Source organism: Crocodylus porosus, unplaced genomic scaffold, assembly GCF_001723895.1.
Source record: "Crocodylus porosus isolate Cpor-Errol unplaced genomic scaffold, CroPor_comp1, whole genome shotgun sequence".
NCBI lineage: Eukaryota > Metazoa > Chordata > Crocodylia > Crocodylidae > Crocodylus > Crocodylus porosus.
Window position 1 is genome coordinate 4132607 of NW_017728921.1, and position 15389 is coordinate 4147995.

General features: G+C 53.1%; 1 protein-coding gene across 1 annotated transcript in view; it reads left to right on the top strand.

The window, feature by feature from the left end:
- The window catches only part of WSCD2 (WSC domain containing 2), a 63604-nt gene that overhangs the window by 32287 nt on the left and 15928 nt on the right, over positions 1 to 15389 (top strand). The window contains exons 4-6 of the mRNA XM_019538818.1: positions 3424 to 3545; positions 7683 to 7857; positions 12544 to 12708. Of these exons, the coding sequence (XP_019394363.1) occupies positions 3424 to 3545; positions 7683 to 7857; positions 12544 to 12708 (462 nt within the window). The remainder of the gene's footprint in view (positions 1 to 3423; positions 3546 to 7682; positions 7858 to 12543; positions 12709 to 15389) is intronic.

The window sequence follows — 15389 nt, forward strand, 5'->3', positions numbered from 1 at the left end:
CCCGAGGTCCCTTCCAGCCCTGATGTCTATGTAACTACCAGGCCTTGCCCAGAAACCTGCTTGTGCCTTCAGCCGGTGTCCCGGGAACTAGCTTGTTCCCCCGTCCCTATGGCGAGGTGACGTTGGTGGGTCCCTTCGGTGGCTGGAAAGCCCCTTCACGGGAACAGTCACCCACTTGGCAGGTGGAGCCTACACTGTGAATGGAGGAGGTGTCTCCTTATTAAGTGCTTTGGACAGTTGGATTAAGTGTAGCACACCCCGACAAAGGGGAAAAAAGAGCCAGGGAGAAAGGAAGAGGCATCCGTGAATGCCGAGTCCCTCTCTAATGAGTCAGAAATAGGGTTTTGATCTTCTCCTGGCTTTGCAAAGGCTTTTGTGAATCTCGCCTGTAATTCTGTATTCATTGGATTCCGCCTTCCCTCATCTTTCAAACCCAAAGACTGGTGGGGCTCATTAGCAGGTACTTAAATGTCAAAGGGAGAGCGAAGCTCTGCAGTCAGGCGGAGGAACATTTACAGTGATCCTTGGATGTCGCTAAGATACCTGGCTGGGTATTCGGTTTTTTTCCCGGTCGCCAGCCTGTCCCATGGGAGAGCGTGCAAGAAATCGCATTAGAAAAATGCAAATGCCTCCCCAAAACTGCTCTGGGAGAAGGACGGGGAAAACGGAGAGCTCCCAGAGCGTGCTGCCGGCACGCGCTGGGACACTAGCGGGCTCGGCGGCAGGTACGGTCCTGCAGCGGGTTGCCATCAACTTCTGCCCGCCGCGCGGCGGGAGTGCGGGCACGGGCAGTTACCGCTGTAACGCTGCCTTATGCTGCAGGGTGTCTCGGCTGCTTGCCCACCCGGGTCCTGCACGGTTACACCTCTAAACCAGCAGCCAGTTTGTTTCCGGACCCGTCGTCACCTGTTTCAGGGACACCTTTTTAGTCTGACTTACTTGCGTTCGTTCCCTTTGCTTTGTCTTCATCTCAACCCGAAGTCCCATCGGTCTGAAGCCAGGCAGCTGCCCTGCAGGCGTGCGGACGTCCGTAACCCGCGTTACCCGAGACGCTACGATGGGGCCTTCTCCCGAACGCAAGACGCTCTCCCGCGATCCGCCCCTCGGTCTGTGCCGGCTCCCTCGCTGCTGACCTCTGCTGAAGTTTGCTCTTCTCTGAACCAAGCCTGCTCAAACAGATGGTACGTCTCTCGCCGCCACAATCCTGACATTTAACGCAGGGCACTGTGAAATTCACTTTTCCAGGAGCTGCTGCTCAAACTTCAGTTAAAAGGCCCCGCTATTCTCTCCAAAGGTCAGAACAAATGGATTCGCTGATTGGATTAGAGTGGCATAATGCTGGCATTCAAACCAGACAGGAAACAGTGAGAAGTGAGAGGGCCAAGGTACACCGTCCGCGGCCTAATGTGCATTTTCCCAGGTGAAGATCGCCGCTTCAATTGCTAATCCAGTTGTGAGACCGCGGCCCCGTTCCAGAGTGTTTTTAAAAGCATATTTCAGCGCACACAAAACAGCACAGACATTCCTGCTGCCAGGCAGCCCTGTGCTTTTCTAATTCCTCATCACTTGGAAACCGATTTCCAGGGCTAAGGGTGGATTCGCCTCTTTTCAGAGCTGGCAAAATTCACCTATGCTTGCAGGAAACAGTGTTGAAAAGCCCCAGCAAGCCACTGGCATCATTGTGCCGATAGAAAACCACAAACATTTTAAAGGAATAAGCAGCAGAGGGTTAAAAGCAGGCGCAGCGAATGCTGGGGAGTACAAACACTGCTCAGAGAGAGAAGAGGGGAGAAAATCAACCTGATGAAGGGGCTGTGAAGGACTTAAAAATAAAAAGGCATGGATCTTCACCCGCCCCGGGCAAGGGATAGGGATCAGTTGTGAGCCGAGTGTGCTATAGACACGGCCAAAGCGTGGACCAGCTTGGTGCCCGGGGAATTGCACCTTCCTCCTCCAGAACGGCTTTTGCAATGTTTGAACTAGGACGAAGGGGAGGAAAAAACCAGCCAGGAGCACGACCGAGTGGAGGGAACCAACATCTGGAAACGCCAGGACATAATCAGGAGGCTCCTTGCTCCCCCGTCGAACGAGAGAAGAAGAAATGCGTGCCTGGAAGGAGCGAGGATGAGGCATTCGTCAGCGATCGGGCTCTTCGGGGAGGCTGTCGGCGCGAGCGCGCGTCGCTGTGCCGTTGCCGGATAACCTGTCAGGGCCGACGTGTGGCTGCTGTGCTTCCGCTGGGGGGTTTTTTGCTCAAGTCAGCAAAGACTGTTTCCAGGTCCTTTCTCAGAGTAAAATTAATTGCCTCTGGTTCAGATTGGATCCCTGGCTTGGCCAGAGGCTTTTTTAAGTTAGAGTTGTCTGGAAAGAAGGATCGTTGTCTGAAAACTAGGGAAGGGCGCTTTTTTAATCCCTGCAGCGGCGAGACCACGTAGCGCGTGGCTTGGTGCTGTGGGCCGAGGTCGTGCAGTCGGTGCCGGTCCCTCCGTCGCTCAGAGCCGCGCGTCATGGAGAAGTGGGGCTGGCTGCAGAGGTGGCGTCTCGTTCTGAGGCAGGATCAGCCCTGCCCAAACCATCCTGTGCAAACCCATGCTCTAACCTCACCGTAATCCCGCGAGCAACCCTGACGCACACCCGACCCTGCCACAGATGGAGCAGGGGAACCGCAGCGGCCACGTCCTGCTTCTGTAAAAGGTTGCCGGTGTACCCTCGGGAGACCCCAGGAAGAGGTCCGTGCCCCGCACTAGGGAGTAAGGCAACCCCCCCCCGGTTTATACCAATCTGACCATGGGGTAAAATTCCTCCCTGACCCTAAATATGGCACAGGTCTGACCCTGAATGGAGGGGCGAGACCCTCTAGCCAGGACCCTCCTGGTTTTACTCCCAGCAGGAGCACTGGCAGTCAAAATTGCCGCAGCCAACTCCCAGTGCCTTTGAGGAAGGTGCAGCCCCCCTGGCACGTGTAGCAGAAAGCAGGGGAGGGGACAGCCAGCACGGCCCAGAAGCCCGGGAAACCCCTGTAGCAGGACATAGGCACAGCTGTGCCTACATCATCCCTGGCCGGTGGCGGTCCAGCCCTTCCCGGCCACCGCCAGTGATGGAGAGTCCCCTAGGCATCAGTTCCACCCGAGGTGGCTTTGTGCTCCGTCATAGCTGACCAGCGGCCCTAAAACTAGGTGCTGGGGCATGCGTGGGCTTGGAGTGAATGACAGCTGTCTGCCACCCTCCGGCGGGCTGCGGGGGGAAGACGGGGCACTTTGAAGCTGCAAAGCCAGAAGGGTGGCAAGCAGGTTGGGGGGGTGACAGAGACCCCTCTCATCCATCCGCATAGCGCTAGCGCCGCGCCACGGTCCCCCGCGAGCTGCAGCCTCGCCTCGCCTCGCCTCGCCTCGCCTCTGCTCAGTGACGCCCTTTCCGTTCCAGACGGCAGTGCGATCTTCCGCGGATGCTTCCGCAGGCCGGACAACACCTCCATAGCTTTGCCTGTGAGCCAGGTGATGCTCAACATGTCGGTCGACAAGTGCGTGGACTTCTGCACTGGAAAGGTGAGTGTAAAGCCCACCCGGGTATCCCCTGACATGGACGGGCCTCTGAGCTGACACACGACCCCCAGCTAGCAGGGGTAACCCCTTAGAGCCCAGTCACAACTGGGGTGAACCAGAGAGGACCTGATTTAGGGTCTTCCCATGGCTCAGCCTTGGCCTCTGAATAATAATAATAATATAATAATTATAATAATAATATTAATAATATTAATAATAATAATAGAAATCACAGCAGATTGATTTTAATCCGGTTACCTATAACAACATGTAGCCGAACTACAACCAGCACCATTCACAGCCTACCTTTGCACCATAAAAAAGAACGCTTACCCATCAGTAAGGTAGCAATGCTACAACTTCTCCCCTTTCACTTCCTCTATGAGCTGCCTGGGTGTTATCCCCTGACCGAAGCTTTACCTGGAGCAGCCTGACAAGCCTTTCACAGATTCAGAGGAAGGTTTTTGTAATTCTGCACCGGTGGTGGCCAGCTTTGACTGCACCGCTGCAAGTACCTGCTCTGGATATGTTCAAGAAATGCCTGGATGCTCATCTAACTCCAGTTGACTGCCTGTCCCCTGGGCGGAGGCTGGACCCGATGATCTTGTGAGGTCCCTTCCAGCCCTAATGTCTGTGAACTCTATGAAACAACAGCGATTGCTTCCCACGTGAAAACGAGGCGGTCAAGGTCTCAGCTGGTACAAACGATCACCAGTTCATTCAAGCCGATGGAGTGATGCTGGTGGACGTTAGCTGAGCATCTGGGGCGGTGTCAGCTCCATCCTGTGCTCCTAAGACTCAACAGGGTGTAGGAGTAGGTGCTCCCTGCCACCTCCCTTGCCGGTGCGTCCGAATGGAAGGATCAAAGAAAAAGGTCTCGGTGGAGAGGCCGTGGTAGGCGTGGGAGGGGGACTGAGATGGTGGAAAAAGTGGGGTCGGAGAAATAAGGAGGAGAGTGTCCCTACAGAGTCCCATGAAGGGTAAGAGCCAGAGGGGCCCTAGAAGAAAGGAAAGACTGGGTCTCTTTTCTACTTCATATGCAAGACCCAGAGACAGGAAGGTGGGGAGAAGGATTTAAGTTATCAGCTCATCCTCGAGGAAGATTTGGTCATGTCCCAACACAGGAGTGAGGCTGAAGGAAAGCTCATGTTTTCTGTTGCCCAGCATCTTGAAAACACACTGTGAGCAGCTCCTGCCCCGGCGAAGACGGGTCCCCGCTGAGCTGACAAGGCATTGCCCCACTTGGCCGGCTGCTTCAACACCATCAGCTTCTTAGAGTCCCTTTCCATCAGGTTTCTGAGGTCCTACCTTCATGACTTGGTGGAGCATGCATGGGTTACACCTTCTCTTCCACCTTCCGCTTCCCGTGGGGTAACACTGAAGCTAGATGGGTCTACACCCCGTGGCCCCAGCTAAGGATTTGGCTTTTGGGCAAGGGTGGGGAGGGCATCTCTCCGGCCCAGACTGCACACTCGCCAAGGGTCTTGTTGAGCAGTGGCAGAGCAGGACCTTTGGGCCCGCTAGCGGCAAGATCTGCCACCGGCCCCGGACTTTCATGATGCTGTAGTAACTTCCCTCAACTTGTGACCTGAGAGCCCTAGCCGGGTTTTGCCTGTGTTTGATGCAATGTGATGCGAAATGCATGGGAGGGAGCTGTAAATTGTGCGATGGCGGGAAGGGGAAGGGCAGATTCCTTCTTCACCGCAGCTGCACTGGCAGCTCACGCCCTGGAGCACGACGATGGCTCATTTCTGCGATGGCGCGGACGGCTGCAGATATGAATCACAGAAAAGTCAAAGGCCATTTTGGAAACTAATTCAGGTGCCCCTACAGTAGTGATCTTGCAAACAGCGTCCAGGTCTGCAATTAGCAGGGACGCAGAGAGCTTTGGGCGCGACCCGAAAGAGTAGGGTGCTCTCAGACAAGGAGCTCCAGAGGAGCAGCTGCCTCTGGGGGAATTTGAAATGAGGCGCTGGCGTTTTACCGGGTTGCTTCACACCCAGGAAACCCCCTAGTCTTGGAGAGGCCCGTTTCAGGAAGCTCAGGCGTAAATCGCAGCCACAGCCTGCGGCCCTGCATCCAGTGACCCTGGAGGCCTCCCTGCTGTAAGGTCACAGAGCGCGTCCAGAGATCCCCCAGGCGAGACGTGCAAACACGAGAGCCCCTGCAGAGCAGGCCAGACGGCACCGTGCACCCGCACCGGGAGACTTCCCCCGAGCTATACCCCGGCAGGCACAGCGCTATGCCCGGGTGCCGGCACGGCTCCGGTGCTGCACGACGTCCGCCCCGTGTTGCAGGCCGCTCGAACAGATGCCGGCAGAAAGGAAGGGAAGGGATTTGGAGCCTGCTTGGGCTTCCTGCGTCCGGCAGCTCAAATGCACTGGAAACCACACATCAGAAACAGGGGTGCTTTCCCCGGCTGTACGGCGCTGCGGGCTCCCTCGACAGCCCCGCCGAAAGCCATTAGGTTCCCTGCTCTCTGTCACATCGGTTAAATGCGAGCCGCAGCGCCGCGCCTCGGCCCTGCTTCCTCGCCGCTCCCTGGAGAGCTGGGCTCGGGGAGATGTAAATAAAAGCCTGTGTGTGGAGCCCCTTGATTAACCCAGCGTTGCCGCAGCCCCGGCTGTTAAATTGCCTGTCACTCCCTGAATGTTCCCTCATAACTCTGTACTTTAAAATCCAAATGAGGTCACCGAAGATGCAGTCTATGGGCTTTTAGTAACCTTACTCCGGGTGACAAACTCACAAATTACCAGAGCTGTAGCAGGCCATGATTTTAAGAGGAGCATCATAGCTCCAGATATATTACACCCCGCGCTAGCAAATGGCTCAGCAATTTCCACGCCGGCGTTTTTGCAATGCAGGACCACGGCTGAGCGAGGAGATGCGGGAAATGATAGAAATCTGGGAGGTTTCTTTTTCTTTTTTCCCTTCCTGCTGGCCAGCGAGGCGGCGCAGAGCCTCGCGGCTGGGCTCGGTCCGGGGTGGTGACGGCGACGCGACTCTGCCCGCGGGATGGGCCGTGTGGACGGAGCGCCGCACACCTTCCTTAGCTTGCACGGAGCCAAAGAAGAGGTGCGGGAGTAGCTTACGGGGGGAGATTTTGTGTCTTTTTAATGCAAAGAAGCAGCGGATGGGTACTCGCCTTCCCTCCCCGCAGTTAGAAGGAAAAAAGGGGGCTCTTCAAAGCATGGCCCTGGCAGGCAGCCGGGGGGGTCCGGCTGGGACAGGCGGGGAGGACCGACTTGCAAGGGGTAGGGAACAGAGGCAGGACATCCTGCTTTTGCTGCTCTCGGTAGCAAGCGTCCTCTCCGTGGTACCGGCCCGTGAGCGGGGACGCACAGCTCAGGGAGCCGCGGGAGGAGACGTGCAGATCAGACGGGGACGTGCCTGGACCGTACAGTGATGAGGGCCAGAGATTTCCCACCCACACACAGGACTGGGGACACAACACAGCCAGGGTGGAGAGGGAAGGGACAGCCGCCCTGTCTGTGCACCAGCCAGGCTGCTCCCATGGCTCAAAGAGTCATAGAAAGTGAGTTTTGGGAGGGCCTTCAGGAGGTCCCATCTAACTACATGCTCCAAGCAGGACCATCCCTAACTACGTCATCCCAGACAAAGCTTTGTTTAGCCACGGCTTAAAAACCTCCAAGGATGGAGACTCCACAGCCCCTCTGGGTAGCTTATCCCAGTGCTTCACCACCCTCCTCGTGAGAAACTTTTTCCTAATATCCAACCTCAACCTCCCTGGCTGCAACTTGAGCCCATTGCTCCTTGTCCTGTCGTCTGCCCCCACTGAGATCAGCCCAGCTCCACGTTCACGTGCTGCAGCTGTTGGGTGCCCAGAGATGCCTGCTGCGTGCCTTGGGCGGTAGGGTTGGAAGAGCCACTTGCAGCTGAGCTGAGAAACCCAGGTCAAAGTCCCCCAAAGGGCTCGAGCCGCCACAGCGGCTCCTTTGGGAACCATTAGAGGCAGGAGAATTAAAGGGAACTAGACCCCTAGGGGCAGCTGTCACCCTAGGGTTAAGTGGGAAGGGCTAGCGAGATTGGGCCTTGCCTCATAGCTTGGGGCCGCGGGCCCAGGTTGCAGGGGTGCACATCTCACTCGGGCTCAAATGCTCCATCTCTTGCTCCCCGCAGGAATACCCGCTGTCGGCCCTCGCGGGGACCTCCTGCCACTGCGGCTTCCCCACCACGCTCTTCACCCTGCACGAGCGTGAGGACGAGCAGCTGTGCGCCCAGAAATGCACCGGCGAGGATTTTGAGAGCTGCGGGACGGCCGAGTACTTCATCGTCTACCAGACACAAGTGCAAGGTACCCGGCGTCCCGCTCGCGGGGCTGGTTTGCTCTGGGAGGTTCCCAGGACGCGCCGGCCGCGGCCCTCCTCCTGCAGAAGGAGCAATGCCTGGTGCAACCTCGCACCTGCGTGGGGTGGGCACGAGCCCGCTCAACTAGACCTGTCACGCGGCAAATCGTCCTGTAAGGTTATGTCTTACCTCTTGTGAGCTACCCAGCCTGCTTGCTGCACGCCCGTCGGGGGGGCCGTTCCCCCCCAGCACCTCCGCCGGGAAATCTTTCCCTTGATGAAATCTTGAGTTGTGATCCCAGCTCCATTGCAAGTGCTCTGGGGTCTTTGCTGAGCAGCACGGCGCGACCTCGTTCCTCTTCCCCGGTGCACTTTCTGCGCAGACCTGCCCTCCGGGCCAGCTGTCGGCGGGGAAGGAGACGCACCTCATACCCCTGGGTGCACGTTCAGCTTTGCTGCCGTTGTTTAAATTCACCCCGGCACGCATGACGACCCGAACCTCAGTTTGTCCCGGATAAAATAACATCAGTTTCCAACCATCCATTCAGCTTTCATTAAAAATTACCATTTATTTTAATTTCCCAGGAAATAAATCCTCCTCTGAACAAACAGCTGTAATTACTGCTTAAATCAGGCACAGGAAATAACAGTTTGCCATCTGCCTTCAGCAGATTTCTTTCTTTCTTTCTTTCTCTCTTTCTTCCTTCTTCTTCTTTTTTGTCACCATCAAGTTGCAGGCCAGAGCCACTGCTCGTGGAGGGAAAGCGGTGTCCCTGGTCTGCCTTCACAGGGCTTTTTCACCCGCTCTTCCCCGCTGGCCTGTCGGAAGGGCACCGCCGTCTGTCAAGGTGTACTCAGACGCGTGAAAGCAAGGATATAACCAAGCCCATCTCTCTGCAGGAGCATGCTGTGTCCCAAAACATTAGGCTCCTCACTCCCTTCCTATGTAGCACTCCTCACCCCCTGCCCTTGCTTTGGATCCCCGTCCCTTTACGTCCTACCCACCCCTTTGGAGCGCCTATAGCTTTGGCCTGTGACCATGCTTTTCATTTGTCACTGGCAAAACACCATGGAAAGCTATAAAGTTCTGCTTCTTCCAGCTCGGGGTAACTGTATTTTTCTCCTCTTGGGAGGTGCATAGCTAGTAAGAAAAGCTGGAGACCGGCAGTTAGCTCCCACCTAAGTGCAGCTGCTGGCTCGCTGTACAAGCCACCCAAATGCTTCGTGCCCCTTGGCCTCACCGGGTGTTGTCAGGGGGCAGTAACCAATACAGGGTGGTGAAATCACTGGAAAAGGGCGAAACGTTGGTACCCTCTCCAAAAGCAGTCTGAGCTAGGAAGTGTAAGGCCTCCCAACGGCATGCTTGAACACATCGACGCTTGAGAATCGGTTTCAAAGAGGAGGTAGGATTGAAACCATCATAGAAAGAGGTCACTTCAGGCTACCTACATATCTCTGCTGGGTGATCCTATCCCGATGGTGGATACAGGCATGAAGTTGTTTGCTGGAAAACAGCAAGAATGCAGCGCTCTTCCGGCAAGGGGGTGGCAATATGTCCAGACAGGGGGTTCTTGCAAACTCAGGGACAGCAGCACAGCTGAAAGGAGATGCCTACGGTCATTACCTGGGACTGGAAGACTGTGGTCAAAGGGTAAGAAAGGAAAAGGCCAGGACAGGAAGTTAAAAGGAAATGTGAAACTCCCAGACTCATTCTCCAAGGTGACTCTCATCCTGACCTCCTTTCCAACCACCTCCGTGGGCACATCTACACTGTGCGTTAGCTTAATCACACTGCGCAGCAGTTAAAAACTGTGCTAATAACCTACTGCGTAGTGTTATTAGGCTAATGCACAAGTAAGCATGTGCCGGTGCTACTGTGCAGTAACTCTAGCTGCTGTGTATTTAGTTAGTACTTTATTAAGCAAGCACTAAACTAAATGCACGGTATCTAAGGTGCATTAATGAACGTGTAGACGAGCCCAGTCAGGATTGTTCCAAGAACGAGCTGAGTAAGCCGAAAGGAAGTCTCAAATGCCACTTCAAAGCCCTGCCTTTTTATCGCTCTCATGACGGCCCAAAGGAAAGTCTGAATTTCCAGGGCATTACTACCTGCTGTCTCTTTGCAGTAACATGGTTACTTTTTGCCCCCAGCCCCACTGTCTTCAACAAAAGCTCCTAGAGGGAGATCTCAAGCAGGTTTAAATGATGCTAGAAAACAAAATAGAGTGAAGATGCCTGCGTTAACCTTTTGCACGTCTCTATCCAAGCAGCTCAATGTACTTTGCCAGCATGAATTGTTTACTACACTTCGCAGTTTGCACCGCGGTGGATACATCATACGCTCCTCATCCTATTGTCCACTAATCTGCAAAACTCTCATAGCGCTGGCATTAACAGTCTTGCAAGGAAGCGCATTTGGATATTGGCGGGAGAGAGGGCCAGACAGCCCACATTAATTGGCTTCAGCATTCAAACTGTGTCATTTCATAGTATTTTATTTTAAGATATTCTGTTCTGCTCTTCTCTGAGGCTGTGCTAAACATGCATTTTTTTTTTATTATTGCAATACTTAGGACAGGAGAGAAGAGTAAGTGTAGGTACCCACCCTACCTAGGAACCGTATAAGTGCGATTCTGCAATAATACAAATGCCGCGTTTTCTGAGGCTGGAAAATGACAAGTCAATTAGAGCTTTGCATTCGGCACAAGCTGGGAAGTGGGAATCACCCACTTCAGCGACTGAAAGCCCAACAGGTGGGAAGACAGAATCTCATCACAGCCATCACTTCAAAGTCTACTCCATTGTCCGCCTGAATGAAGCAGCGGCACCCTGGAGACGATTCTTGCAGCTCATCAATGCTGCCTTTTGCAATCTACTTATTGGAAGAAGTGTTCATTTGGTTATTGGAGTAGCCATGGATAGTCTGGGAACACCCAAGCGGTAGGCCTGCATGAATAGGCAACTATTCGATTCAGATTCGGCCGATTTGATTCGGAGATTTGAATTGCTTTTCCGAATCGATTCGGAAAAGATTTAAAGTCGATTCAGAGAGATTCGGCCACAGGGTGTAATGACGAATCAGTGCAAAATCTGTAATCCATGTCTAATCCAACAGCACTAAGCATCTGATATCTAGCCATGCCGCCTTGTGCTGTGAACTCACAGCTAAGCGCAGCTGGATCTGGCCAGATGGAAAGCCACACACACAAACCTACTGCTGCATTCATTTCCTGAGCGTGCTGCAATCCTTTCACCAGTCTGAGCCGACCTTCATTTTTCTTCTGCTCCTAGAAAGCCTGAACTGAACCGGTGCAGCCGTATCCAGTTAGAGCATCGTGGTAAGAGGACACATGCAGCTCTTTTCCCCGCTTTGCCAGCATATTTCAGTCTTTCTCCAGTCTTGAAACAGGGTTTGGAACAAGACTTTTCCATACTACAGCCATCTCATTCTCCATTGCCGCAGCATCTTCCCCAGGAGACGGCACGAAACCTCGAGGAACTGACCCGGTTTCTTTCTAGTAAACCTAACCATCCCTTGGCTTGCCTCTTTATCATCGAGGAAAAATGAAGATAGAAGGAGAATAAGAGGCCGTCTACCGCGCCATGGTAGACGGTGATATAATCTCCTGGGTTGCTCCCTGTCTGTTGGAATATGGCATCCACCTCCTTCTTTGTGGACAGCCAAACTGGACCTGCATGCTCAATTCAGGTGGCTCTGCCAGGCAAGCAGCCCCGTGGACTCCCTGTTGCAGTGTGGGAATGAGAAGCGGGTGCCTTTCATCGCTGAAGGATGATACAGGGTGGGAATCTATTGTTTCTGCCAACTGTGCTGCTTTAGCTCAGCCAGCCTGTCTTCAAGGCTGCAAAACGAAATCCCCCAAGAGAACAACCAAGGAAAAGGGCCAGATCGCCAGAGTCAGCATGAACACGGTTGTTGTCAGATGCTGCTGTGCAAATGCACGTGCAAACTGCATGTGCCCAGGCAGATGAACACACACATAGGAAGAGTACACTCGGATTAGGTATACGGCCCCTGTTTCTCTTGGACTGTCACGTATCCGCGCAGATCCCCTTCACTGTAAGGTCGCGCAGTGCCGGGCACCCAGCAGGGACAAGGCATGTGTCTGGCTTCGGTGCAGAGATTTCTGTGCCAAGGACGAGTCCCGACTGAGCGCTGCTAGGGAGCGGGCTGGAGTCCGCGTGTCTTGATGCCGGCTGATGTTTGTAGCAGGGCTTTGAAGTCTGCATGCGAGATCCTCCGGGAAACCATCGTTTCCTTTTATATTTGTACAGTGAAACCAATCCGAAGCAGCCAGAGGGTAGTTCTGCAGTCCCAGCAGGGTTTAGGAGCAGAGACATAGGGAACAGGACAGGAGGAAGAGACAAGGCCATCATGCCTAGACCCCTGCTGTCATAGGCAACCATGTCATCCTGCCCCATTCATAAGGAACAAGATACCCAGCCCCGCTCCCTCCTAGAGCTACTGGGTTTGCAAATCCTGCCATGAAAGGGGTTGAAGGACTCCATTGCTCTCAGACCCCACGGTGGATGTTGTGGATCAAATGCACTGAATGAGCATGTTTTAATATCTCTTTCTGCACCATGTCAGGCTCGGAAAGCCCTGTTACCTCTTCTCAACCTAGAGATCTTATGCACGGCCCCCTGATGCATCTTCTATTTTTAACCTTTTTCAGACAACCGCTGTATGGATAGAAGGTTTTTACCCACTCGATCCAAACAATTCATAGCCTTGGCAAGCTTCCCTGGAGCAGGCAATACTTGGGCACGCCACCTCATCGAGCTGGCGACCGGCTTCTACACTGGGAGCTATTACTTTGATGGATCTCTCTACAACAAAGGTGAGAAGGGATAAGTCACGGACAGGATCTTTGGCCATCTCTGGAGAGGCCACCGTAAGCAGAAGTGACACTTTCAAGGGCTGCAGAAAAAAAGGAGGGGAGGCAACCGAAATTTAGAAATAGCCCACTATGACAAGGGAAGGGAAAATACAGTAAAGAGCAAAAGAGCAAAGGGGGTGGATGGGCCAAGTTCCCTTCCCGCTGATGGGGGTGTAGGTTGTAGCCATGCTGGTCTCAGGACACGGGCAGACAAGGCTCTTTGGGTAAATGGGATATCTTTTATTAGACCAACCAAATAGTTGGAAAAATTGTTCTTTGCAAGCGTTCGGGCACAAACACCCAATGATGAAAACCCACAGGGTGAGAGTTTAACCCAGTGCAGTTGCTCTAGAGCATGAGGAGGACGTTCCCGCGGGGCAGCCGAGCGGGATGAATCGGGCATGGGGGCAGTCCTAGCTTGTTGCCTGGTTTGAGTGCGAGGACCGAGTTCTGGCATCTTGCTGCAACTCCAGAGGCACGATTTTGACACTCGTGCTAGGGTCAGTCAACCGGCTGAGAACAGGCCACTCCGGGGATGCCGGCCACATCTCTCTTGGGTGCCAGGGGCTCTAAAAACCATTGTGGATTGACCCACTAGGCTCCAGTGGGTGTTTGACTTTTAATATGCCGGGTACTGCTGTTGTGCCAGCATGCCGGGGGACGTATACCATGTCGGGCGTGAGCTATTTTCTCCCAGGAAGAAGGGAAACTCAGAGGGCAGATGGCGAGTCGTTCGCACTGCCTCTTGCTTAGGCAGACTCATTTCTTAGCACATTCTCTTCTGCATGGGAAGTTTACGGGAAAACTGATGTTACGCCCGTCATTTGTGGAAAGTTTATGGGAAAACTGCCTTATGCCTGTTGTTTCTGACCCGTGGAAGTGATTGAGACTTCCTACCAGAGATCGGGGTGCAAATTGCTCAATATTTATCATATTTTAACAATCTCTGCATCCTTCCGAAGATTTCCACGCGCGTCTGTATTTCAGATGAGTTTTTTAAGCCTTGCTCAGAGCCGCTGGATTTTGGTTGCAGTCAAACCTGGGTCTTAACAATGGAGAGTCCTGGCAAGAGGGTCTGTTTGGGTGAACCTGACGTCTTTTATCAGACCAACTGAAATTCCCTTAACTGGATATTTTGCCCCCTTGTTGCGTCCAGTCTTATCATGCTGTTGAGGATATCTGTCGTTTAACGTGTCCCTGCTCGCATGTTGATTTGGGTTGGTTACCCTTTAAATTCTCATCTCATTAGAGGCCTTTTGATTTAATAACTTTTGGAGGCGAGTAAGCCAGTGCAGTTAACAATATCCGTCCTCCGAGAGAAGACCAGACACCTTCAGTAACCAGACCCAGCCTCACAAAGAAAGCACCGTTGCATCAATCAATCAGAGATAATCTCCCAGGCACTGAGCTAAACTGCAGAGAGTTAGCTTAATGATACAGCAAAGCCAAGCCGCACGCGGGCTGCCCATGCCTAGAAAGTGCCGTCATCCTGCATTAACTGTCAGATAAAGGGAATGCAAAGGGTTGACTTGCATGGATTTGACAGCGAGGCTCCAGGAGGCACAAACTGAGAACCTAAAATAGCACAGATGCCTAGTGACAAAATAAGAGAGAGCGTGCCCAATAAAACTGCCGTCTGGCTAGCCCTGCAGGAATTAAACAGGAGCTAGGCCGTCCCCCTGTTGCTGTGCTTTCAAGCCTCTTGAAAAAATATCAGGAGCATTGCACTGCTGATCATCTCCCCAGCCCAAAACAGCTGTATGCATCTGGCACTCTTCGGGGTGCCTAGCCTGGCACAGGGAAAAGGATCCTCGTTTTAAGATGTTTCGGATGCTTAGCAGAATCTGAGGACACGCTTGAAGCCAAATGTTTTAAGGGAGTGAAGGCAATGAGCTGCTAAAATGCAGCTAAAAACCCCACCACCCGTGACTCGGGCTCCCAGGTGCTGTGGCATTACAGGGGGTTTGCATTCAAGAGAGGACTGATGATGGATGAATGGCAGATGGAAAAGGGGGCATATCGAATTTTATTTGAACGTGGCCAGCTCTGTTCACTCTAGTCTTGCAAATGCACAAAAAGGGAAAGGAATCAGAGGACAAGTTATCTATCTACCCATTTTATTATTATTATTATTATTATTATTATTCAGATGGGGGAACAGTTATAGTCAAGACTGAGATTTGAGCAAGGATGCAGATCTATTTGCATTTTTTATTCCAGCCAGCTCACTCTTCTACCGCCACAAAACAGGCCTGTCTAGCAGAATACATGCTCCTCCAAATAAGAATATATCTGCTTTCTAAATGCAGCAAATCCTCTTGGCCTTGTGCTCTAAGAGGCCAATCTCTCTCTTACAAATTAGACTTTTTCAGAGCAAGTGTTGTTGCTTAGGGCAGGCACGGTGGCTTAGCAGAATAATACCGGCAGACTGTCAGCTCCTGAGGAGACGTGTAAAGTCCGCTTGCTGCTGCTGCTTGATTCGCTGAGCATGTTTCTCCTTGGGCTGAATGATTTCAGTGGATATCCATCTTTTGTTCCTCTGTGACATGGAGAAATTATTTACAGAGTAAATATTTTCCTCTTTGCCCCCTCCTTGCCCTGTGAGGTCCCCAGAGGACCAGCAGCCATGCTCCCCCCGTGAT